The sequence below is a fragment of the Lonchura striata genome, chromosome 1 (assembly GCF_050655825.1).
Source record: "Lonchura striata isolate lonStrDom1 chromosome 1, ASM5065582v1, whole genome shotgun sequence".
In the NCBI taxonomy this organism is placed as follows: Eukaryota; Metazoa; Chordata; class Aves; order Passeriformes; family Estrildidae; genus Lonchura; species Lonchura striata.
Genome location: NC_140703.1, coordinates 105,516,063 through 105,542,453, shown reverse-complemented (window position 1 = coordinate 105,542,453; position 26,391 = coordinate 105,516,063). Strand labels below are relative to the sequence as shown.

At 41.6% G+C, this 26,391-nt stretch overlaps 1 protein-coding gene across 7 annotated transcripts; it reads right to left on the bottom strand.

Annotated features, from left to right (window-relative positions):
* Positions 1 to 704: 704 nt before the first annotated feature.
* ZFX (zinc finger protein X-linked) lies at positions 705 to 25,018 on the bottom strand. 7 transcript variants are annotated; one of them, XM_085560008.1, is made up of 9 exons: positions 24,742 to 25,018; positions 20,554 to 20,623; positions 19,283 to 19,371; positions 18,271 to 18,837; positions 8,923 to 9,072; positions 8,586 to 8,729; positions 8,362 to 8,496; positions 6,113 to 6,253; positions 705 to 4,793 (listed from the first exon to the last, which is right to left on the bottom strand). In XM_085560008.1, the coding sequence occupies exons 3-9, from the start codon at positions 19,341 to 19,343 to the stop codon at positions 3,607 to 3,609; spliced, it is 2,385 nt and encodes a 794-aa protein (XP_085416134.1). In that variant the 5' UTR covers positions 19,344 to 19,371; positions 20,554 to 20,623; positions 24,742 to 25,018; the 3' UTR covers positions 705 to 3,606. The 7 variants fall into 7 exon arrangements, with proteins under 7 accessions (XP_085416134.1, XP_077637777.1, XP_085416147.1 ...); XM_077781651.2 differs by having other exon boundaries at positions 24,951 to 25,018; XM_085560021.1 differs by lacking the exon at positions 20,554 to 20,623 and having other exon boundaries at positions 18,271 to 18,631; positions 18,788 to 18,837; positions 24,951 to 25,018.
* Positions 25,019 to 26,391: the final 1,373 nt, after the last annotated feature.

The following is a 26,391-nucleotide window of genomic DNA, read 5'->3' as shown; positions in this document are numbered from 1 at the left end:
GACATCAGGTAGATGGAGAAAGCAAAAAACAAAACCAAACCAAAGGGAGATTGCTGGCTCTGCAGTGAGACACATTCTTACTGTGAAGAGTTGCCCAATGTCCCAATTCAGTGGGGCTGAATCACTGAGATGAGGAGTAAGTCAGCATTTCCTAAAGGTACCAGTGAGAGTGAACTAACAGGTATAAATGTCCTGAAGGTACCTGTGCCTCCTCCCTGGGAGGGCAGGTGCAGACAGAGGGCAGTGACATCCAGTAGCACCTCTGCCAGTTGTGGGACCTGCGGGCTGTCAACGCAGGATGGCCTGTGCCAGACAGACCATTGCCAGAGGAGCTCCCACTGCCCAGCTGGATTTAACTGGGCCAAAGCATTCGGAGAGCAGTGGGGAAAAGGGCCACACGCCCTCAGCTGCCCCAGCCGGCCGCTGCCTGCCCTGCCCAGGGAGCAGAGGCAGGGCAGGGCAGGGCAGGGCAGCGGCCCAGCTCAGGGACCCTCCCCGCAGCGCTGTGCCACGCTCACCCTGCCACTGGGAAGGGGGAGCTGGGGGTCTGCTGGGGCTCACACCGCCAAAGAGGCACCACTGATCCAGTCCCAACACCAGCAGTGCCCCTCCTGTTTCAAGGTCTGGTGGGGTGTTTGGGGACAGCGTAGTAACACTTAGTAGGTAAGCACCTTGCTGAAAAAACACGAAGGCATTGTCAGAAGTTCATCAGATGTGAATTCTTTAATATAAAACCAGGCATTAAAATGGATTTTAAAGACCTGCCACCCCTTTCACTTTTGCAGACTTCCAGGTAAAGGAACATTTCAGCCACTGCAGGGACTGAGCTGCTCCCACCCCAGTACTGCAGGAAATGAGCTGAAGACAGGGAGCAGAAGGGAAGTTAAAGCACAGGCGAGCTGCAGGTGACCGTGTCCCTCAGAAACAAGGCTCCACCTCAGAACTGGCATCAAATAGACTAAGCGTTCATTAAAAGGAAAATATTTTGAATTTTATTTTTTCACGTTATTATCAAGTACACAATTACAATAATGTCACACATCCCTATATGGTTCTATGTATTTTGTTTTTTTCTTTTGTCTTTTTTACAAAGTGTACAGAGGGAAGGACATATACAATATTTAACAGGGTATTTTCTACAGAACAATAATTTATATTATGTCCTTGTAAAAATCTGTACCTTTTTTAAACATTAAACTGAAACATCCATTTTATAGCATTTGCTAAGCAAATTATTTAAGAATTAAAACTAACCTGTAACTAATGTCAGTACATTAACAATAACTATAACTTCATTTTCTCTTTATACAGACAAATACATTTTACAAAATCCACTTGACCAAACCCTTAATTATTTAAAAAAAAAAAGTTTCAACATTGTGCTTTAAAAAAAAAAAGTGTGTATGATTCCAGGCTACGTAAGAGAAAGAAAATGCATAAAATTGTGTTCTTTGTCTTTCAGCTTATTTAAAAAAATAAAGTTCAAAATGGCTAAAATCCTCAGCACTACTATGGGATTTTTTTGCAGATTTTGTACACTTTCCAGGTTTCCAGTTAGAAAATGTTTGAACATAAGAGAGGAAAACAAAAGTAGTCACAGGCAAGTATTTTGCAAGAAGCAAGTGGGAATCTCTGCTGGGTTTTACTACATCTGGTTTGGCATCAGCAGGCAACGACACTACGGCCATGTAGGAATCCACTGGCTTCAGCGGGGATTTCGAGGAAGGCACAACGCAGCACAGCCAGGAATTACACGCTAAAGGGTCGTGTAGTAGCAATATTACACAAGAGCACACCCAGCGAGTCCGGGGGCACTGCAAGCAGGCAGAGAAAGAAAAAACCATCCTACATCACAGGCAGTGACATGGCATTGGGCTCTCCTGAACTGCACACTACAGACAAGAATTTCAGCTTACAGTGAGACAGGAGGGATGAAGCAGTAGGGGCAGGGCTTGGTAACAAGACAAAATACAAAAGGCCTAGAAGATGCACATCCAGAAAGGAAACCTTTTTCCCTCTATCACCCCAGACTTGAAACTATCACTAAAATTCCTGTTCAACTGGAAGTTCACCTGCCTAGAAACAGGAATTAACACTGGCCCAGTCTCTGAAGCCTTTTCATTAGGGAATTGTTGGTTACAAATCTATCCTAATCTGGCAGGCAGCTGAGACTGAATTCTGCACTCCATCATCAGTGGCTGGGATGGGAATTTAGGCAAGGGGAGCAGGGCCATGTCCTAAAATCTGGCCTGTAATTAAAATGGTCTGGGTTTTTTGCTCCGAGTTTGTTGTTAAAGTACATGACTTTGTGCTTGGTACATTTACACTGCAATTAGCAAATGAAGTGGAGCTACTTTATAAGAGTCTTCAGGTGGCAAAATTGCATCTAAAAATTGTAATATTCTCCCAGCTGTTTATAAACAGATTGAAAGAACTGGGTTAATTCTGGATACAGTACTAATTATTAAACAGCTGCTGAACACAGCTACTAATGTCTCAGAAAAAACATTTAATTTAGTAACAGAACTGCATCTATCATAAGTTACTTTTCTTATTAAGGATATCTATGTTACAACACCTCTATTCCTTATGAAATCATCTACTCCACTCTATTCCCTTCCTAAGCTCTCACTGTAAATATGTGGTTTCCAAAATCAAGGCATCTCTTGGTCTTAATCTCTAGTCTAAAACAACTAACAATAAAAATGTGACTTGAACCACAAACTGCTCTTTCAAAGAAATACCAACATACATAAAAGCATAGAGTTTGAGGTACTTTTACCAGCACATACAGACAGTTGTGATCTATTGTTAACTGCAAATGGAACAAGAGTATTTTATGTTTCCAACATTTAAGACAGGAATAAAGTGGAAAAACCCCAAGTCTTGTAACACACAAAACCTTTCAAAGACAAAGAAGCACAGAACAATAAATGTAATATTTGTGCATATTTTGAAATTGCCCAGGAAAGATAAAAACCGCCCCAAACCATTTTTAAAATTATTTTTCTCTCTGAAACCAGAATGAAAATACAAAGTGAGACTTGTAACTCCTCAACCGGAAAATAGTTAACCTGCCATGAAGTCTGTATAGTTAAAACAGGACAATAAGGTGGGCCCTAGTGACTTTACTGTCAACATGACAATTCCTCATTTTATACACACCTTTGACAATTTTATCAAGAGAAATTTAGTATTTTCAAAATTCATGACAAAACTGCATTAACATGGACACTGTGAGTATCAACGAGATCAGTAAGATAAATATACTTAAATAAACTATTACGGTTGAAAAATTCAGTAAGAGACAGGGTTTACTTTATTAAATGCAACTTTATTGTTGCCATCTTTTCTTCATTTATTAAACAAACTGAATAGAATTCAGAACACGCTATTGAACAAAAGGTATAAAAGTCAACTACAAGCAATAATCCTATTTTTATACAGCAACAAATCAAATGCACAGTATTTTTTTTGTTTTTGTTTTTTTTTGTGGTTTTTTTTTTGTGTGTGTGTGTGATCGCAGGTGATTGGCTTTAAAATAAGCTAAATGCCTGAAAGGCAAATTTCCTTTATAATTCCAGCCATAAGTCTGTGAAAGAGACTTTAAGGCAGCCCAACATCTTTATGATGTCGCATAATGTGCTGGTTCTTCTCTGAAGGCCTTCGGAAACCTTTCTTGCAATACTCACACCGGTGAGGGTAGTCTTTTGTGTGAATGGAAATCACGTGCCGTTTGAAGCCTGAGGCATCTGTAGTGCTATACTCACAGTACTCACACTGATAAACTTTCCTGCCACTGTGTGTTTTCATGTGTTTTTTCAGCTCGTTTTGCTGCCTAAAGCCCTTTCTACATCTCTTGCACCTGAATGGAAGATCCTTTGTGTGAACTGAGAGTATGTGGCGACTCAGAATGAACGGATCTGCAATTTTAAAGTCACAATGTCTGCACTGGTGCAATTTTTTACCTTTGTGAGCCGCCACGTGTTTTTTCAGTTCCGAAGGCCTGTGAAAGCCTTTATCACACATATCACACTTATGAGGATAGTCTTTTGTGTGGACTGAAATAATGTGTCGTTTCAGATCACTCGAGTTTGAGCTCTTATGGTCACAATGCAAACACTGATGTGTTTTACTTTCTTGATGCATAAGTGTATGCTGCTGTAGCTCTTTGGTATCTGAAAAAGTCTGGAAACAAATATCGCACTTCAGCGGCGTTTCCTTACTGTGTTTAGTCTTTACGTGGGTTTTCAAGTTGGAAGAGTCGGCAGATCGGTATTCACAATATTGGCACTGGTAGGGCTTCTCGCCAGTGTGGATCCGCATGTGCTTCTTGAGCTCCGACGGGTGGCGAAACCCTTTGCCACACTCCACGCAAATGTGAGGAAAGTTCTTGCTGTGGACAGCCAGAAGGTGGTGACTCAGTAACCCTTGTTCTGCTGTCTCATAATCGCAGAATTTGCACTTGTGCATTTTATTAACTCCTTTGTCCCTGTGCACCATCTTGTGAGTAAATAAAGTTCCTGCATGAGAGAAGGTTTTCCCACACTCATCGCATTCAATAAGCTTTTCTGTTTTGTTGGTCAGCTTATGACTCTCCAAGTGGTTATGTAAACTTATTTTTTTATTCGTAGTGTAATCACAGTCAGTGCATCTGTATTTCTTCTTAGTAAGAAGGTGCTCCGGGTGGTTTTTCATATGCCTTTTCAAGAAACCTCTGGATTTAAATTTCTTTCCACAAATCATGCAGGGATAAACTGTCAATGGATGACCGTCAGGGCCAATGATTATTGCTGAAAAACAACAGAAAAACCCTTTATCAATATTATACAACAATACTACACTTCAGTAAATATCAGATGTTAACAGTAAGATGAATTGTTGAGAAAGATGGGATACATACGTTTTACTATACAGATATTCTTCACCTCAACTAATTCTATTTTGAATAAGTCTGACTGAGTTCACACATTAAATACATGCAGAAACCAATGGCTGGTGCAAAGTACAGCAGCCAGCTTGTTAAACTGAATATCATCTAGTAAGCAAAGTATGCAATCTTCTCCTGACTCTCCACAAATTGGTAGATAAAGTTTAATCTTGTAGTTTAATCACCTACCACTAACTACAATTCAGATGCCCTGAAACTAACACCTCCTTCTTATGCCATCTGTTACAGCTACAATCTGAAGAGGTACCAAGCAAGAATCAATAAAAACATGTTTCACATACAGAAACCTCAAAGCTTTGGAAATTATTTGCACTCATCCGTCATCCTGATTTGTCTACCCTGAATTTGCCTAGGCATGTTAAAAAAAGCTGTCTTGTCAAAAAATATTTTATTAGAAGAACTAACTAGCTGGAAATAGAAAAGGCCAACTTTAAGTTGCACAGTTTACTAACTCAAGCTAACCAAAACAGAACTCCTACAGTTAAGTCACAATTTGGATAAAAACTTCTAGTATTATTTAAGGCAGGGCTAGTGAAGAAAAACGTTGTGTTTTGTCAACTTTATCAACCCGGACAAATATTCTGACTGTAACACAATAACAGCAGAAAACAAATTTTGCCATAGAACACTTCTGTTCTCACAAATGAAAGGAAAAAAATAGGCACAAATGTCAAGGCAATTTTATTTCACCATTAAAACAGGAAAGGGTATAAAAGTTACACTACTGAAAATTAATACAAAATGTTCACACTTTCCAGTTACCTACTGAGCTGCTATAATGAAATGCGTTGTTCTACATATTTTCGATAAAGACATAAAAAAGGGTTTTAAAAGGCATGATTATAGAATACCATTTATCTAACATCACCTTTTAAAGTTATATAAAACATAAAAATGGGTGTGGCAAGTTATATACTTAACTTTTTAACCTTTTGCTATCATACTTTTTCCTATGTCAGAGATGGCTTCCTTTAAAACACCTGCCACAATTCAAATCACACATGTATTTATAATTTGTAAAATAAAATATGCACTCATTTATAAAGCAGAAGTGTTGTCAACCAAGTAATTCCCCAAATCCCTCTTTTTACAAGACTCTCCACATGCATCTGTTTATGAGCAAGTGCCTGGATGAACAAGAGCCAGGCACCACATACCCACCTGTCTGATACTGTCTGGACTCAGGTCTCCTCTTCTTCTTTGGTTTTTGCTTGGCCAGTCTCCCAAGTCCAGATGACTCATCTATGTGCAAAAGAGCACTTGCAGTGCCATTCCGACTTTCGATGCCATCGTTATTATTACCTACCAAGGTAAGTCAAACAGTTACCTACCAACACTGCAGGTAATTCAAGCACAAATTCTACAATGGTAGTAACAGAAATGATAAACGATTATCTGGACATTTAATCAAACTGTAATCATGTACAGCATAAGCTGGAAAATGTCTCACCATGTAACTTAGGAATTATGTTTGCTATAATGAGCATTAGCTTTGTTAACCTAATTTTACAGGAGTACATAATGTACAGGAATTAATGGCTTTTCATTACACAGAGAATTCTCCTTCAAATGTAGTATTTTTTGAATCTTTTTGACTGATGATTATATCCAAAATGTTTAACATTATTAAATAATAGCATGTCACAGTATTCACTATGCCCGATTTTCTTTTCAATCCTGAAATACATTTGTGTGCGAGCTTTCATTCACTTCAGTATGTCTGAGTTCACCTGACTGAAGTTTGTCACACCCAAGTTTCTGAACTGGAGCTGTGATCAAAGAATCCTTCTGAACAGCACATAAAGTGGCAAACAAAGTACACTACTTACTATTTATACACCTGATGCTTTAGCACTTACAAATTCTTTCTACTGGCAACAAAGAACATGCTCAGTATTGTGTAACAGAAAGAAGGAAAGAGTCTTTGCCTCACAGAGATTTGTGTTTAATACACAAATGGTACCACTGTATGTAAAACAAACATGAAAATTACAAATACATTCAAATACATTTATTGGCAATCAGTTTAACACTGGTGATTTAAGAGCATAAGTTAACTTTTAATAATAAAAAATTTTGTGGTCAAGTATTTACTTGAATCAATAAAAGCCAACATTTCCTAGCGAAAGCAAAGTACACAAGTATGACAGGAAGATTCAAGAAAGTGCAATATGATCAACAGCTGTTCCTTTGGTACAGAGAGCTGAGCATTAATTTTCATGATTAATGTAGAGACTCAGAGCCAGGAACATGTGCAGAGCCTGAAGATTCTCATGCTAGGTTGCTTACTGCTGACAATGCAGCCACTCCACTATTTCCCACATTCTTAAACTCTCCTTTCAATTACATCTCACTGTTTTTAATACATTCTGCTCAATTTTCTCCCCCTCCTCCAAAATCACTGAATGTTTAGTATCCAACTTGTTTCAAGTTCACTCAAATTCATTTTTAATGCCCACTCAGACTGGCCTATGTTATTTCCTTCTCACTCAAACTGTGCTCACCAGTATAGGGCCTAAGATAAGGCTTTGGGGTGCACTATCATCCATCCCCTGAGTAACTTTTAAACACACTGCTCCCTGAAATCTTGCCCTTCCTGGCTTATGTCCAAGATTCCAGCCCCCACTGTATTCCCAGCACAATTGTCTGCTGGCACCAACACCACAATCCACATCATGAAGACATGTAAGTTTTGTCCTCTACTCCACTATTTCTTTAGTTTTGTTTAGAAGGGGAAAGGGGCAACACAGAAACATTTTTTCAGATGAAATTCTGGTTTTAAGCTTACAAGAGTTTGGGAAACCAGTTTGTGCACCAGTTGTGTTCACATATCAACAGTCAAGAAAAATGGTTTTGCATGCTGGAAATACTCTCAAGGTTCTGCTACAATTTTAGTATCTCCCTCCAACTGCTTTTTATTAATCAGTTACTGCCATTAGTGAAATCGTGTGTTTATATGGGCCTTCTAGAAAGCACTTAAACCAAGCTAGACCTCAGTGTTGCTTTTCTCTGCTACACTGAGTCTTACATATTCCCATTTGCTTTCTTTTTATTGCCCCCCTCAAATAAAAATATTCAGTTCTAGTCCCAAGCAAAATCTCACTGTGTCCTAAAAATCTGAGGAACAGAGGTACTTGAGATTCAATTTTTCAGCCGGAAGCTCATGTATTTCTCCTTTCACATCGTGAAAATATGAAGGAAAATGCCTGTTAAATAGAAGCAAGAAGAAGCCTGCCTTACAACTTCCCTCTTCCTTTCTTTTTAAGACTCTTTATGCTAAGAAACCATTCTTAAACGAAAACTCTAGAAACAAACACAAAAGCACAAATACTCTAGACTACCCTCAAAAACCAATCCCTGGTAGTTTGCTGCTGTGTCACCAAAGAGTAATTAGTTCAAGTATTACTTACCATAAGCTGCTGCCCAAGCTATGGGCATGAAAGTTTTAATTTCGGTGTCATCGATTTGCTGTTCATGGGCGGCTGCGGCATCCTCCTCTCCTACAATCACCTCCATATAAACCTCATCAGCTATTTCTGCAACATCTAAGACAAAAAGAAGTTAAAAAAAATATAGGAATGCTGCACTGCTGAAAGTGAAAATCCCTGCTCCCAAAGGAAAGCCACCTACTTACTTAAGTCTTCGTCTTCATGCTGAGAATCATTTACAGTCATGTAAACCATTTTCTCCCTTGGAATACGAATACTGCTATTTTGATCGAGCAATCCAACTGCGTGGTCATTCTCTGGCTCACTCTCCACAATGTCTACTGTGCCCCCTAATTAGGAAGACCAGAGCAAAATATTTTAAAGACACTTCACCAAAATCTATGCTAAACCACAAAAAACTGTAAGTTTGTCAACACTTTGGTATCAGACTCACAGGTCTTCACATACCACTTGAGAGAAACCACAGTCTCATGCAAAATTTCAAGTGTCACGTTGAAGTATTCTCAAACAAGTGTATTTTACCTAAATCATCTTCTCCAGGATCTGCTTTGAATATATAGACCTTGATGACTTCTGGACAAATGCCATCCACTTTACAAGATCCACTTTCTGACTCTGCTTCCATGGTAATTTCAGCAGAACCTTCGTGTTCTATCTTACCAGCATCATCCACTACAAAAACAAGTTATTACAATTACCCAGTCATATGCTGACAGACATGTATGAAATACATATTTATTAATTTATTACTCAAATTTGGAAGCAGTTTAAAATTAAAAAGTTGTGATAAAGAACCTACCCATTAATTTTTTTCCATATCCTTGAAAATAGTGATAATTTCAAAATAAATTCAAGCTGTTATCTTCTAGTTAAGGTGGAAGTGCAAGAATGCTGCAGTGACAGAACTAGAAGCATGAACACCATACCAGGCAATGCTAATAAGGAAACTGTGATCTGCATCAAGATGATGGTAGGAAGAAAGTACACATAAATACTTCACTCTGTGGCGTAATTTCACTTATTCTCAGTTTTAATTGTGTTTTCCTTCACAACTAATAAGATATCAACTGTTCTTTTCAAAAGCATTATCTGCTGCTCAACCCTGTCTCTGATGGAAGTGGTGCTACTGCTGGCCTTCAGACCTGGTTCTCTGCAAAGCACTGGCACCGATGCTTTTCCAGCTGCCAGGAGGTAACCTGAACGGCAACTCCAGGAAGAAACTCCTCCCCTTTCCTCATGCCCTCTACAGCTGGGGATGGAACCCGAGCACAGCCCTCCCACTGCAGTGCTGGGGACCTGTGCACTGGTGTCCTTCCTGCAGGACCCTGCACTGCATTCCTGCTGCAGCCCTGTGCACTGGTGTCCTTCCTGCAGGACCCTGCACTGCATTCCTGCTGCGGCCCTGTGCACTGGTGTCCTTCCTGCAGGACCCTGCACTGCATTCCTGCTGCAGCCCTGTGCACTGGTGTCCTTCCTGCAGGACCCTGCACTGCATTCCTGCTGCGGCCCTGTGCACTGGTGTCCTTCCTGCAGGACCCTGCACTGCATTCCTGCTGCGGCCCTGTGCACTGGTGTCCTTCCTGCAGGACCCTGCACTGCATTCCTGCTGCGGCCCTGTGCACTGGTGTCCTTCCTGCAGGACCCTGCACTGCATTCCTGCTGCGGCCCTGTGCACTGGTGTCCTTCCTGCAGGACCCTGCACTGCATTCCTGCTGCGGCCCTGTGCACTGGTGTCCTTCCTGCAGGACCCTGCACTGCATTCCTGCTGCGGCCCTGTGCACTGGTGTCCTTCCTGCAGGACCCTGCACTGCATTCCTGCTGCGGCCCTGTGCACTGGTGTCCTTCCTGCAGGACCCTGCACTGCATTCCTGCTGCAGCCCTGTGCATTCCCAAACTTCACTCTCCTGCCCCCCGAAGGGCACCCACACCAAGCTCCAGGCTGAGCTGTTGAAACTTGCCCAGAATCCCACATATCCATGGCTGACAGCCAGCTTTACAAGGAACACACTTGGATTTTTGAGGTATACTGTACATGGGCACCTCCCCCATCTTACTTTACCAAGAACAGGTTTTCAAGGAAAAAATAGTATTTATTCACAAAAATCAAATCCAGCTCTCAAGACCTTTGAAGAATTTTCCAATTCTCAAAAGTCCCAGATGTTTCTTCAGTATTGAAATTATTTAAGAATTCTTAACATGACAAAATACTTTTGTAATTTGTGACTTTACTGTCACTCCCTCAGAGTCATGTATGACTTCAGTTCATGACAGAAGGACATGGAATTTATGCCAACAGAAGTTTAAGAACTGCCCTATAAATGGTGAAGAATTTTTAACTACCATGCCTAGGACATACCAAATACTTCACAAAGTATGCTTACTTTACTAGCACTCACTGAACTACCCTCATAAATAAATCATAGCTTTACTACTCAGTAACTGCATTCTTAAATTTATTTTAATACATACTTTTTAAAAAGCTCAAAATGTTATTACTATTATTTTCCTGCCATGAAGCCAATAAATTAGCCTTTGAATTAGATAAACTATCACATGTTCTGTCTCACGTATCAAACATAACTGTATTTAAGTGCAATTTCTCAATCAGGCTTCATTACTCAAAAAAATTATGAATAACATTAAATTATAAAGCACTAACATAAATTAGTCTATCTCTCTCCTTACCAAAAGAACAACAGAAAAACCTAAATACTTGGATGCCAATATCATGATCAGTGGCCATGATACAGACTGTTTCAAGCAGTAGGATGTTTAAAAAATTACTTTGTGTCATAGGACAACATAATACCTTGTAGCTGAACCCCAAAGCATTTAAAAGTAAAAACCTTAAGATATTCTTTTGAATCACATTAACAATGTAGCTCCACAGTGTGCATATTCAGTTACTAACAGATTTTCATGACTTCTTTGTCATATCCGTGAAATACCAAATGCCGCTGGAACTCTGACAAAAAAGAAAACTTGCTTTTGTTCCTACACTACATTTATGTAGCTGTTCTCCCTTAACTTGGCTGTTTCCAGTGTCAGGCACATTTACTTGGAAGGCTTTCAATCAGTGTAGACTGACTTTACACCTCTGAAGCCAAAAGGGAAGTCTGCCACCAAGATCAACTGATGCTGGAACATACCGACAAGGAAAGAAAATCATGCCTGAGTCAATCAGAGAGAAAACAAACCTATGTGCATGATGTGAAACAGGCCCATTTTTTTTACGCAAACCAGTTTTTTATTTCCATTTATACCTGGAAGTATCCATTAATAACTTCCACACAACTGAAGAATTCAAGGTCTTAAAAACATGCTCTATTCATGCTTTGAAATAAATTCTCCAAGATTCTAAGTATTATTTTATCCAACATAATAAAAAAAAAAAGTTATACAATTTAGAGCTTGTTTATACCTGAATTCCCTTTATATTCAGCATTGTTTTAAAAATCTAACAACTGGTTTTACAGTCATTAAACTGTAAGGAAATTGATGTGTAGGAGGTATGAGGCCAACTTTTCTCATCCAAAAGGAAAAAAATTCACACCTGACACATTGTAATATTTTTAAAATTGAAGTCCCTGATGGGTTTGAAAAGCAGTAATATTTGCAGTATAGTAACAAGCAGGTAACAGAATAAAAAACAGGGTGGAAAGGAAAAGATAGGAAAAAGATAAAAATCAAAGAAGAGACAAAACAGGTGAAAGAGAATGGGTATTATTACATAAAGTACCATTTCCAAGGTATTTTGTCCAATGGCTACACAAGCATTTATTTATACTGATTCATTGGCAGTGTATCATGAAATTTGCTTTATATTTAACTAAGCTTCTCCATTCTCCATGTATCTCAGTCTCAACATCTAATAAAATTATATGCAGAAAAACTTGACTGATCAATGTTTCAAACTGGAACTCTGATGATATTAATTTTTCATTTGAATTCACAGCCCATCGATGTGATGACCCCACAAATTACCATCCATGGCTGATCTTCCTTCATATTGCTCCTCTTTGACAAAAAAACAAAAAAACAAAACAAAACAAACAAAACCAAAAAACCTTAACAACAACAAGCCCCCTCCAAAAAAAGCAACCAAAAAAAAAGAAAAAAAAGAATTAGTTAAACTTCTAAGAGACCGCTTCCTTTTAAGTACAGCCACTGAGCATTACTAAACTAATCACAAGTCACATGCTAAAAAAAAGTTCAGGCCAGCATTACTGCAGTACTATTATACCTTGTGCCTCCATTTTATCAGATATGAACTGGACACTAAAAACTTTAAATGTCTGACTTTTTCTGCCCCTATACTAGCTGGTAGCTTTCATTCAGTAAACAAGTGGATACAGACTAAATCTCAAGAGTTTAAAAAAAGAAACAAACAAAACCCAGAAAAATTATCAGATGCAGTACGATTTTACATGAATTGCAAGTATGCAGTCTGTGGTTATTTTGCCAGAATTCTCCACAGACTTCACTGATTAGAGCAGACTGCTCTTTGCATACTATGAGCTGCAAGAAGCAAATAAGTATGTGCTTCTCCAATGTTGCAATAATTGCTTCCATATAAAGATAATGCTAGAATTGTGATTAAAAACACAAAAAGATGAGAAAGGTGTCACACAACGTGAGAGCCATGGCATATTTAAAACCTGTCTAGTTAGTACTTATAAAGAAATCAACAATAAGAGACCAACAGGTAAAAAAGGGAGGAAGGAATAAAGAATAAAGCAAAGAAATAAAAGATCCTGACAACAACAACAACAGATTCTATGTGATCTATCACAATGACAGCATTGGTTTCCTAGGAAGTACTAAATTGAATTTTAAAAATCATATAATAAACTAGTAACAGCCAAAGAACAATTATTTTGAGTATCTCCACTCCTCTGTTTTTGGGACAGAAACAAGCTCCTATGCATTGATAATAAACTCCATACTTAAAGCCCTGTTGAGGCCAGTTTCCCCACACAGAAGTATAAATGTCATGCCAAGATCCTGATTTGCTTCCATGGAACATCTTTTGTTTAACCATATACATACGCTTTCCCCTAGAAGTTGCTTTTAGTTTTTTCTATCAGATATTTGAGGGATAGGCAGATAAAGACTTTATACCCTGACAGTGGTTTATTTATAATTAAAAAATGCAAATATAACTGCATTTCTTTTTAATGAATTCCACAATATTTTAAACATTTTCATTCCTACCATTCCTACCTCCTCTATGTGGAATTAATGAGGAAAAGAAAGGATTGTAAAAAATAAAATTCACTTAAGCACAGACACCTTCCACCTTTTTCAAGTACCCACTGTTTATTGCTAAAAAACACACCAAAACAAACAACCTAAGGAAAAGTCTATCTACACCAGGTACACAGATCTTAAAAATATGTCAATTAGAACAATTAGACAAAAATAATCTATTTTGTCAGGCTTTATGTTCCCAAATGATTCTCTTAGCTGCTAAAAAAATATGCATCATGGGACACTTGTCTGCTTACAAAGTAAACAACCCTATTTACACATTCTTAATGAAAAAAACCATTATCAGCTATTTTCTCTAAAACAGATTAGAAGCATTGTTTTCCCGACTTTGTTCAGTTATTTGTGACAGAAACATCTACTTCACTCAACAGCAGAGAATTTCTAATCCACTGAAGAAGCTATTTTTACCATACACTTATTTCTTGAATGGCAAAGCAGGTTTCCTAACCTACTAGAAAAGAGAAATCTGCTCTTATTTTCATTCTAGTCCACTACCTTCACACAGGAGTATAGCCTATGCATCTAAAGGTCCCTCCAGGGTAGTAATCTAGTAGAGGTGTAATTCCTGAGCTCCCAACTGGGATCTAACACTTGTCCTTCCTGTCCTCTGCCCCTAGCACACAAACCAGACTAAGCTCTGAGACGTCAGCCCAAGGTAACTCTTATTTCCATCACCTCTCAGGGCAACCTCCCGAGCAGCAACAACTGTTGGTGCCACTCCAGTGGTCAGCCAGAGGCATGGCAGCAAGTTCTACCTCTGAGAAAGAAAAATGTGAGTTCCTGCATCTTTAGCAACCTCCAGGGGAAAAGAGGGAGATATTTAAGCTAAAACACCAATTAAAAGCATTTTGCTTTGTTGACTCAAAGTCTATTGGATGGCCCTAAGGAATAGCATGAACCCTATGGCTCGGTTCATCAGATCCATTGCTTTCAACTTAAACATCCAACAAGGATGAAAAAAGATTGATTTTCATAGGCCTAGGTGAAACATTTCTCTCTCTGTGAGTTACTATGGCTTTGGACTCCTGTAATGAAAAGTGTTAATTCAGATAAAACAAACAAGGGACATGTCTAACTCAGAGAATAGCAAGGGGATGGACAGGTGGATGGACGGACATAACACAGCTCCCATATTTGTAAATATTTGAATTCTTAAAGCTGCAGTTTAAGACTTGTGAGGCTGCCCTTTACCCTTTCCAGACTCCTCTTGCCAGACTTTTATGCCTCACTATTTTTACTGCGGTAAGAGTATATCAGGATACAACTTTTCATCGTACAGAATCAATTAATGCCAGAAGATGTGTCTACCATTGCCAAGTAGAATGAAATCAGACAAAAAAAAATCCATTTCCATCTTATTGCCAGGCACAGGGCTTCCTGGGTTTTGCTTTCCTGGGTTAGTAAATGTAGGATGTTTGTTTTGTTTTGACAAACACCAGTTAATCTCACCACTGTTTCACTTAAGGAGAAATGGTTTTCCAAGCTACCAAATAATTAGTACCAGTGTGAGTCACAGCACAATTTATACTTTCCTGACCCAAATCGTGAACTGGCTTGTTATGGAACATGCAAAAGGAAAAACAAATTATCAAACCTCCTTTCATCTTTTTCAAGCCACTAGCTGGTAGGTTTGCATTCTTAGTTGAATGAATGTCTGATTCTGCTCTGCTGTAAGTGCCCCGAATCTACCATGGAACAAAAATGAATCTTAAGGGCAAAGACAAAGTATCCAAGAAAAAAAATTAAGTGCATCAAAAAGTAACTGGTGATATAAAATTGTGCCAAGAAGCATTGACTTGAAAATGAAGACAGCAAAGGCATATTAATGCCAAAGCTAAATTAAATGTAACTGGGAAAAGAAGTATGAAAATAGTGAGCTCACTGAAGCAAAGTCACAGAATGAAACCCACAGGAACTGTACTCTTTTGAAAAGACAAACCACCCTGAAACCAACAAAGAAGGTAGAAACACAACATTAAAAATAAATGTACACACAGATTAGTAATTTCAAATCACATATTTTCAGGATAAAGCTAAGAAAAGGACCTTAAGAAAATATATGTATACTCAGCTTAGTAGGAACAAAAATGGAATAGAAAGCCACAAAACAGGAAAAAGCAAAAAGATTTTGCTAATAGTTTCCACTGAAGAAAACAGATGGAGAAACCTACAACACAAAGAACACAAAGTGTCGTCCCCTGCTTTTCAAGTGCCTATCTAAAAGAAGACAGGCAAAGGCATTCTGAAGAACAGTCTAGCTCACAGATCTGGAAAACAGCAACATTTGGCTAATGCAATGGCAGACGAGATTACATTCCAAAATCTGCCCCTGCATTTCAGGAAGGTTTGACAGAATCAAACACAAATTTACAAGTTAGGATGAAAAAAAAACCCAAAACTGGATTGGCTGATGTTACTACTTTTGAAAACTAAGTTCAACTGAAGAACTGAGACAGGCATCAGATCAGTGAACACATGCACTGCTGATGCAAATAAAAAATAATAAAAAAAATCAAATAATATTTTTCATACAACAAAGAGACTGTTTGGCAAGACAGCCTTTACTTGATGGAAAAGCACTAGACTCTGCTTTCACAACCAGAAGAACTCGTTAAGCAGGCTTTAAACACAGTAGGTGGTAGTAGGAACTTCCCTTTAGAATGAACTGTAGAACATTAAACACAAGTAGAATGCATATTTTGTAGCATAACGATTATTTTAAATGCTGGCTTACTTAAGGTTCTAAATCTCAACAAAGTACATTGCAAGAAACATTTAATAATAAATAAAGTATGAAACTGCAGAAATACGTGACTGAAGATGGAGAATACCCCAGCACAAGTGAACAACCGGTACATCTAAGAAGCCCTCCCAGCTAGGCAGGGATCATCCAAAATGACCTCTACCAAGACATTGTGTCCTTGTTCAGCCACTGCCAGGGATGAACAGGATACACATCCACCACCCCTCTCTGTGCATTTACACAGGCATGGTTTGCAAAATGCTCCATGGCAGCAGCCCCAGAGGCCCTGCTCTGTTGCAGGAGGAAAACTTGCACAGGAGGGGTGAGCAGACACAGGAGCAACAGTGCCTTGAAGAGCTCCAGCCATGGATAGGGAAGAGGGAAGGATCACCACCAGAATCAGGCCTCAATTATCCACCGGCAGATTATCCAGTCTGTTGTCTAACTATGCAGCAGGTTCAGAAACATTTGAGCTGCTTTCATCAGACTTAACTTGGGTCCAGAATCAAAGTTTTATCTGTACCACACAAGACAGGAGTGCATTTATCAGTCTGGATCAATACAATTTCAGGACAGATCCCCTGACCTATTTCACCTCAGTACAATCCTACAGTTTAATTTACAATATTTTGTGTGATCCATATTTTGCATTATCCCATTTCATTGTTTTCCCAGATAATAGAGAATTAACTGTACCTCATATAAACTCAAAACATGGCTGCAACAAGGTTACTCAAGGAACTCAAGAGATGATAAATTAAGAAATGCAGTGATCCTAGGTAAGGAGAAGCAACATTAAAATTTGTAAGTACAGAATATAAAATTAAAACAAGTTATTAAACATTTCAAAAATATGTCCAAAAGTAAAGAAGGGGGGAAAAAGGGAAAAAAAAAAAAGGAAAAAAGGTAACTGAAGCAGAGCATGAAGTACACCTCATCAATGGAATCATTTAACACCACACAAAAGTGAAGTGCCTGAAATGGCAATTAAACAAACCAGCCTATCAAGGCTTTTCTATTTCTACAATAAATAAATGTTCACTATTTCACTGTGATGTTCCTAGGTGCTGCACTGAGTAATCACTATAATAAGTAACATACTTAGAGTAAGCTCTAATTCACACAAATGGATATCCTCAGTAGAAAAAGGATTGATGATATGCTCTATTTTTCTCCACCCTCTATTTAAGCCTTTTGAAATACAATTCAAACAGATTGTGCCACTACTCCTAAGGGAGATTAAAATATTCACTTCCCAGCTATGAGCAGCAATAGCTACTCTTTTTGTTAGCTGCATACCTCTGTCCTTTGCTTAATCAAGAGAAGAAAACACATCCTAACAGCAAAGAAAACCATAATGCTGTCTGTATCCACAATAAATAGAGTGCAAGAGGTGAGGGCTTAGCAAAAAAACAAGACAAGGATTGGATTTTCAGAAACCACGGTTTTTTACTCTTTTCCACGAAATATTTTTGTTTCATTAATGTCTTGATAGTCATCATAGTAACCTGCACATATAAGCATTTTTAAACATTGTCACATTAATTTTCTTTCAGTTCTTATTAAATATATGGCATATGGTTTACTGGAATTCTTACTCTTTTGTTCATATCCTATAAATTGCTACAGAAATAACTTATAATCAGACATGCATTTGCCAGTATTTCTCTCCATTAGCTTCACCAGAACTTTTAGCTGGTACACGTTCCTAAAAATCTCTCCATGTGAGTACACCTGTGAGATCTACATTTCAATAAAAAATACAGAAACTCTGCTTTGGGTATTGTTTTAAGCCCTCCCTCATATATTTCAAGCCCATAGCATAAGAACTTTGATGGCTTTACCCAAACACTTACAGGAAATCATAAGGTAATCATCACAGTTGCCCTTCTCATCTTGATGTTCCACAGGGATTCCATTGGCATCAATCACTGCCTCTGATGCACAGTCTGCCACCAAGACTTCCTCAGAAACAACATCTGTTCCCAGAGTATCAGTGACAATGTCTGCTTCTTCAACGTTATCATGAACTACGTGTTCTACGTGTCCAACTTCAGGTACATGCATTGACTCAGTTGTCAGCACGTGCTCTGGTATAGACATTGTCTCTGCTGTTATGTCAGAAGCTAAAACATCATCCGGGACAGTGCAATGAGCCAAAGAAACCTCTTCGGCTACGTCTGTGTCCAGCACTTGTTCAGGAATAATGACTGTTTCAGACACGTCTGGCTCGTCCATGATATCTGGGCACTGAACATCCTCAATAACAACATCCTCAATGACATCCTGGATTACTACGGAGTCTGGATCATCGGGAACAAAATTATGCACAGTTATATCTGAGTCAACCACATCTGAAACAAATACTGTTTCCTGTACTTCCACAACAATCTGATCTCCATCCATATGTGCTGCATCAGCTCCTGAAAAACACAATTAAAATAACACTTAAATTGTAAAACTATCTCATATGAGGTAGTTAATAATTGAAATTACTTCTGTTTCACTTCAACTTTCACACTGTGCTGCACTTTAGTAAAACAAGCATAACAGCTTATGAACTATTAAGACAGGTAGATAAAGCAAATTCTCAGTAGATGCTACCATAATTAAGATGAACAAGATTTTCTCTCCCAAAAAAAAGATTTGTAATTTTAAGACTCCCCCAACACCCAAGCAACTATTACTTGACTGAAAGAACGGTAGCTCATTCATATTGTTGTGAGTAATAAAAACAACCCAAACTCAAAAGCGACTACTCTGTACAAAAGCATTGATGCAGCACAGCACTTCTAAGCAAAGGCACAAGAAGCAACAGTCAACTGCACTGAATGTGAACACTTATCTATGTATTATCTCCTTACAGACCTGTTGGATCAAAAAATGCATTTGGCTCATGTGGCTGCAATTCAAGCCCATCTTCATCCATGGCCTTTAACTCTCATCAGTCACAGTGTCTGCAGAAGATAAAGAAGAAAGGTTATTTCACTTGTATGAGGCGATTCTAGAAGGTTGCCTCTCTCTGTGCACTGGAAAGTTGAAATTTTGGGTGAATGGAAGCTAACACACAGCACCTCATGACTTTAAAATGAATCAGATTTTACTCGGGGTCCCTCAGTCTGAGATTCTAGCACTAATACTCTGGATGAGCAAAACATACTGTTTCAACTAGAGTGTGGGGTCCAACACTGGGTCCATTTCTCAAAACCCTATGGCTTCACAAACACAGAAGCAGTTCATAAAGGAATGTGAAAATATGACTGCCATATGATCTTAAAAAAAAAAAAGAAATTAAGACAAAGCCTAGACATATTCCTTTGAGAACCTTAATCCAACAAATTCCTATTCCAGAAAGTCAAGTCCCTGTTGGATGGGGAGGAATATAGAACTTTGAAATCATTAAGGTTCAATATGGTAAGTTAAACACAAAGAGCTCGTTAGCTGAAATGCACGCCAGTTCTGATGTCCTCATGTTCATTCTTGGATAGTCAGGAAGAGTTCACTCTTATGTCACTTCAGGAACTGAAATCATCAATGTAAACTACTTCCAGAGCATAACATCAAATGTTTTCAAACCTAGATCTGTAAATATTTTTAAAACTCTTGCCCTAAGACAAAGTACCATAAGTATAACAAATTAGTTCTCAAAAATTATAAAATGTCATGTTCTACTAAAATTTTTGAACAGCATATCAATATTTCAATGCTTAATGACTTAGGATTTCAGTCTTCTTAATGAAAGAACCAAACAAGACCACAGAGTTAAAATACTGGCAAAAATGTAAAGCTGCAATCTAAATTCTGCTGCTTAGCTATGTGCTTTACAGTTAGGAGCAGGCAAAGCTAGTTAGGTAAAATGCAGTATAACAAAAACTTGTACTACTCCCTTGCACTGAAGTCCAACTCCCCATTTCTGTGATACCTCCACAAAAGACAGACAAAATATCAAGATTCTACCCAAGGTTTCCATAAGAATCATAGCCTTTCCAAATTACACCAACTAACATTTACATTCATTAAGGCTTTATCAGGGAAATTGCTATACAAAAGAAAAAATTAACTAGTCCAAAATACAAATCTAAAACAAGTATTTTCTAAACTTGCCCCACTTTTTAGCTCAAATTTTCTCAAGTCTTTACCTCTGGAACTCTCCTTTGGGGTGTTGTCCAGCCCCCAGTGCAGTCACTTGGGCGGTCTCTTTTACAGAAGCTGAGGGAGAAATATAGCCCGATATTGAACTGGAAGAAAAATAGTGGAACACTAATAATTTTCCAAGGTGTTCTGTATTTGTGTGATGCTCAGCTGGAAGGCTCTCGTATTTTAGACAGCTGTGCTAACAAGTCATTGTGGTATCCAACTGGACATAAATTACCTCCCAATTATTCTGGCAAGCACTTCCACCCAAAGTGCTCACTATTAAGAGGAACAGCTCTTCACCCAATGCTTTTTTTCAAAACCTAGAGCTAAAGAGTTTCTCAGCCTCAGATGCAAGAAATAGCCTGACTGATGGCAATCAACTTCTGCCATGTCACAGAAACAGAGAACAAAGAACAGAGTACCAAAATCCCATACAGTAACTCTGGCAAGAATTATTCATACCCAAATTGCTTTCCTCCCATCTCTTTGGTATCCACCCATCAGTCTACTGCCAATGTCCTTCCTATTCATCTTGTATTTTCTATGTTGCCTTCACTGTTTAGTTTCTTCTCTTCTGTTGCTTATTTTCCAAATTTTGGTGTGCCTGCATCACTATCTTGTCCATTACGTCACCCGCTCATTTCATCCCTCCAGCTTCTAACTACAGCACACTCCCATCATCCACACAAACCTCTCCTACTCATCAATTTGTACCAAAGATTGTTATCAGCAATTAGGAAAGGTGTTTTTTTGGTAGGAGGCAAAGGGGTACTAAGGGCTGGCAGAAATAAAATTGCCTCTCTCCTCAGACTACACACAAGTAAGAAGATGGAGCTCTCTGCCCAGATCTCTGGGAAAAGTTCAGATGCCCTTTGTGCCTGTGCTTTTGAGGGCTGTATTATCACACACCAGCCTGCCATCTGCTGCGACCTGACCAGCCTGAAGTGTCAGTTCACCACCTGAAGAACTGGCATTCATTTTCTCTGCTTCCTGCATTCACCTCCTACCTGACCACCACAAATTCCTACTTCTTATGATTCATGCCTGTACTTTCGCTATCCTATCTGCTCCCTAAATTCCTCACTTCACTAAGTGAGGCACTCTTCCACTGTCCTTCTGTCTATCCTCTTCACCCATGAGATTTAGAGGTCTCCATCACTACTTTCCAGCTTCCTGTAAGTGCCCACTGACACCATCTCTTCCCTGTTTTTCTTGTTTTCTGGATTTGAAACCCAAAATATCCCTGTGGTGTTCAGGAGCTGCAGTTTCACAGCAGTGACAACCCAGCACACCACATAATTCTGGCCTCTTCTGCGCTGGTCAGGTCCTCTCACCTACACTGGCAAAATGTGCTCAGAACAAAGGCTCAGGCTCCAACAAACCAAAGACACTTCCTGGCACTTGGGCTTTCAAGTCTGAGTCTTAAAAAGTCAACCAATTGCTTTGGTGCTTGTTCCAGAGTAGAAAAAAATTTCACTGCTTTCTCTTTTTTTCCTCTCTTTTTTTTTTTATTCTTACTAAATAATGTTTGTCAAAATGTGCTTCAGCATACAGACCCAGCCAACTCTTACCCCTGTGCAGGACCATAAAGAGTTTGGAAGTGCTCACAAGGGCACAGGCCCCACATCCACAGAAATCTGCCACAAGAAGATGACCAAAAGAGGATGCAGGCACTTAAAATAGGAATTAACTAAACTATCTCAAATAAGAGAAGTGTCCAAATCAGAATCTGCAGTCCAAAAAAGCATAAAGTAATTTGTCTATGGCTGAGGCAAAAAAAAAAAAAAAACCAACAAAAAAAACCCCAAAAAGATTCCTGAAATTACTTCAGAGTTTGAGCATTCTAACCAGGAGATGAGAAAACACTGTTTCTTCCTGTTGGCTCTTCCAAGCAAAGGGTGAGCACAGGGGCACAAGATGCAGCCACACAAAGGAAGGAACACCACAGGGCTCCGTACCTGTGACAGCAGCTCAGTGACACAAGAAATACCAGAGCTGCTTCTTGCAAGCACCACAGAGAACATCTTCAATTCCCTGGCAAGCACCCCAAGCTCTGTGCTACCATAAAGGCTAGGAAACAATTCCAGCTGTTCACTTTTCTGCAAGATTTCAAGAAGGACAGAAACTCCTCTCAGGCCTTCCAAAACATTCTAGTTGACACTTAACTTAGGACCCAGTTCTAGCATCAAAGCCAACATAATCAAATTTTCAGTTCCATGCTGGGAACCCAAACTCTCCAAGAAAAGCAGGTGCCCAGCCATGTCCCTACAGTTAGTCCTTCTCAACTATGTGGCTCTTTGTCCAAATCTCAAGAATTCTGGTAACACTCTTCTACCACTGGACAAAAAATTCAGAGGGATCCAGAATCAGGTTTTATAACCTTTGAAAAGAACTAAACATCTACACCTTTTACTTGGCTTGGATCCATGCCAGCTTCACATGGATCAAGGGCTAATACCACTCTGCAATATACTTAATTTTGTCCATACAGTTAATTTTTACAAACTGATTTTTACCTATTTACTCAGAGACTTGGCTGGTTTTGGCTTTACGGAAGTCAAAGTAACATTTTCAAGTCAAAGGACAGATGGTAAATTACATATTAATGGAAGACATGGTATTAATATATTAGCAATAATCTTCCAACATAAAAATGATCATGAGAACAATGAGTCAAGAGAAGCAATGCAGACAGTTCATTGCCACATTACACATCCTTGACTCAAGAGACCTAGCAAGGTAATCAAGGTGAAATAAAAAGAAATAGACAAGCTGTCATGTTTTAAAGGACCAACTTTAAAAACAGAGATCATTAATAGAGGTTTCATATTCTGCAGAAACGGTTCCTTTGCTCTCACAAAAAAAAAAAAAAAAAGGGGAAAAAGGAAAAAAGGAGAAACTTCAGAAAAGCTATCCTTGTGAAAAAGAAATACATAGTATAGCTATTTGCCTACTCCTAATTTGCGGTAAGGCCATAAACCAAATATCCAAGCAACAAAACTCTTACAGATCAAGCCATAAAGCATCAAAATCCCCCCACGTGCAAGTGCTGGCTTCTCCCCACGCTGGGATGACTTAGTGTACAGCCACAACCATGTTCCCGTCGTGCCTTGCTACATCCCATTAAAACTGCGGCACGCCTGGCATGTCCCATTTGGGTCAGACCCCGAGCCCGAGGCTTCCCGAGGCTCAGTCCAGCCACGGCTGCAGTGTCACCGCTCGCCTGACGTGACCCACTTGTGGGAAACGCAAGGCACACACACACACACACTGCTCTCAGCCGCACACACACGAAAGGCAAAAAAAAAAAAACCCTACACTTCTATAAGGATTCCATTCCTGCCTTGAAAATAACCCCAGTGATTACCAGGTGGAGAAACAGAAGAATCAAAACTACAGTGTAACAAAGTGATCGTTCAGCTGCTTATTTCCTGACGCATCTCCCTCAGTTTTGGCAGGAGAATCAGTGCTGCTGTTCTCATTTCGATTCCGTAAAAAAAAACCAAAAAACCCTCAAGTCATTCTCCTCTTTGTTGTAGTTCAGTGCTGGGGTATTTGCAGAAACCGGTTAAAGAAAAGGGTTTTCTCCAGATTTCACTGGAATGTTGTGCGCCAGACGACAGTAATTGCAAAGGAAATAAGCTAATTCTTAACGAACCCTAAATTAGGGACATGACCGAACCCAGGCGCACCTTTGAACCAACACCAAGGGGCCCCAAGGGGATCAGGGGGCTGCTTACGGGGCGAGTGGGCGCAGGCGGCTGCGGGAGAGCTCCCGGCGCTGCCGAGCCCGAATCCCCGGCCGGAGGCGAGGAAGGAGATGGCGGGGCAGGAGAGCACCCGGCCGGGAGCCCCGGCGCGGCCGCGCAGGGAGCCGCGGCGAGCCGGAACGCGCCTGGCGCCGCTGCGCCCCGCAGTGTGGCAGCGGGAGGCGGGGAGGCTGTGGAGGCTGCGGGCGGTCCCTGCCGGAGCCCCGAGGCTCCCCCGCCCCGCCCGGCCCAGCCCGGCCCGGCCCGCGCGGGGCCCCGGCTGTGCGAGCGATTAATTCAAGATGGCGCCGGCGCCCTCCGCCCCCCCCCTCGCGCGCCGCCATTTTGTCTCCTCCTCCAGACACCTCCGAGCCCCCCCCGGCCGGGCCCGCGGCCCCTCACCGGCCCCACTCGCCTCCCCCCGGGCCCGCGGCCACCCACCTCCGCTCCGCGTTCCTCACGCCACCTCCCCCGCCGCCCCGGGCCGCGCCGGGCGTGCGGGAGCCGCCGGCGCAGAGCCCGCGGCCCGCTCCTGTGGCGGAGCCCTGGCGCGGCCTAGCTGCGGCCTCCTCGCGGCCTGCGCCGCGGCCTGTGCGGGCAGGGGGAGGCCCGGGCCGGGCGGGCGGCAGGGCCCGGCCCGCGGCTCTTACCGTGCGGGTGGCGGGCGGCGGCGCTCGCTCGGCGCGGCCTCTCTCAGCGCGACTGGGCCGAGCGCGGCGGCGGCGGCGGCGGCTGCGGCGGGGCGGGCGGGCGGGCGGGAGGGGAGGGAGGGGCCGAGCTCGGAGCTGAGTGGAAGCGGCCAAGCTCCCCGGGCCGGGCCCGCCGTCAGCACGTCACGTCACTGCCCGAGAGAGCCCAGGAGCAGGCGGAAGGGAGCGCGCCGCCACCGCCGCCTCGGGCCGCCCGCCCGGCCGCCCGCGGGGGCTGGTGCGGCCGAGCGGGCCGGGGGCCTGTGCGGGGCGGGCGAGGCGGCGGTCGGGGCGGCGGGGCGGGGGCAGCGCGGCGGCGCTCGGTCCCGCGGCTCCTCCTGCCGCCGCCTCCGCCGCGGCTCGGCCGCGCTGCGCCTCCCGGGGCTCGGCGTGCGCCCGCGGAGCGCAGCGGTGCCCCGGGACCCCCTCCCCGCCCGACCCCTCCATCCCGGGCCAGCCCCCCCGCGCCGCCAGGCCCGCGGCCCGGCCCGGCCCCGGAGTGCGGGCCCGAGGCTCCGCGGCCCGGCCGCGGGCTTGGCCTCGGGTCTGCGCGGCGGGGAGCGGTTTTAGGGTGCGGGGATTCCGCTCTGGGGTGGACGCGGGGCGAGGGCCGCGGCTTGGGCGGCCTTGGTCACCCCGGCGCGGGGCGCGGCTGCGGCGGGAGTTGCTGGGAACAAGAAGGACCGCGGAGAGCAGCGGGGCGCGGTGCCGGACCGCGGGTCCCCACGGAGAACACGGACGGCGCTCCGCGGGGTCACTGGCACTCACGTAAAAGCAGTACTGGGGCGGGGGGGGAGCGGTTCGTATTTTGGGGACTATGGAAAATTGGAAATAATTTGGTATTGGAATCTAAGGCCTGTCTAGAGCTGTTTTCTCATCCTTGTCATAAAAGTTAATAAGAATTAATTTTTAAATTTTTTTAAGGAAAGAGTTGCTGTTGATCCATGAAAGATGTACCCTAAAGTTTTCGAGGCCTTAGAAATTAAGTGGGTAACCTCAGGGATATGAGGAGGTACCTTCAAATTGGTTGCATAATTGCGGGGCCGGACCTCCAGGAGATTTCTTCAAGAGGCGTTTTTAACGTTTAAGGAAACTGGAAGGAAATTGGTTATTGCACTTATCAAATGATGCAAATGTGTCGTTTTTATTTTGCCAATCAGCCTCTGGTTCAGCTTTGACTCCACTTTAATTTTATGCACTAGTCTTTTCTATCTTAGCACACAGGCACAAAATATAAGTTGGGCGGTGTTTGGAGTTTATTTCAGTACAGCATTTGATAAACATGCATCCTGCAAACTTTAACCTTGTGTAGTGGGTTGACCCTGGCTGGATGCCAGGCACCCACCAAAGTTGATCTGTCATTTTTCTCAGCTGGACAGGGAAGAGAAAATATAACAAAGGT

Bases quoted from the DNA above. Each gene is read 5' to 3' on its own strand.
- ZFX (XM_085560008.1), bottom strand. From the start codon at position 19,343: ATGGATGAAGATGGGCTTGAATTGCAGCCACATGAGCCAAATGCATTT. The intron at 18,838-19,282 runs GTCTGTAAGGAG...TGTGTTTTTCAG, and splicing joins TGCATTTTTTGATCCAACAG to GAGCTGATGCAGCACATATG. The intron at 6,254-8,361 runs GTAAGTAATACT...TTACCTTGGTAG, and splicing joins AGCTTGGGCAGCAGCTTATG to GTAATAATAACGATGGCATC.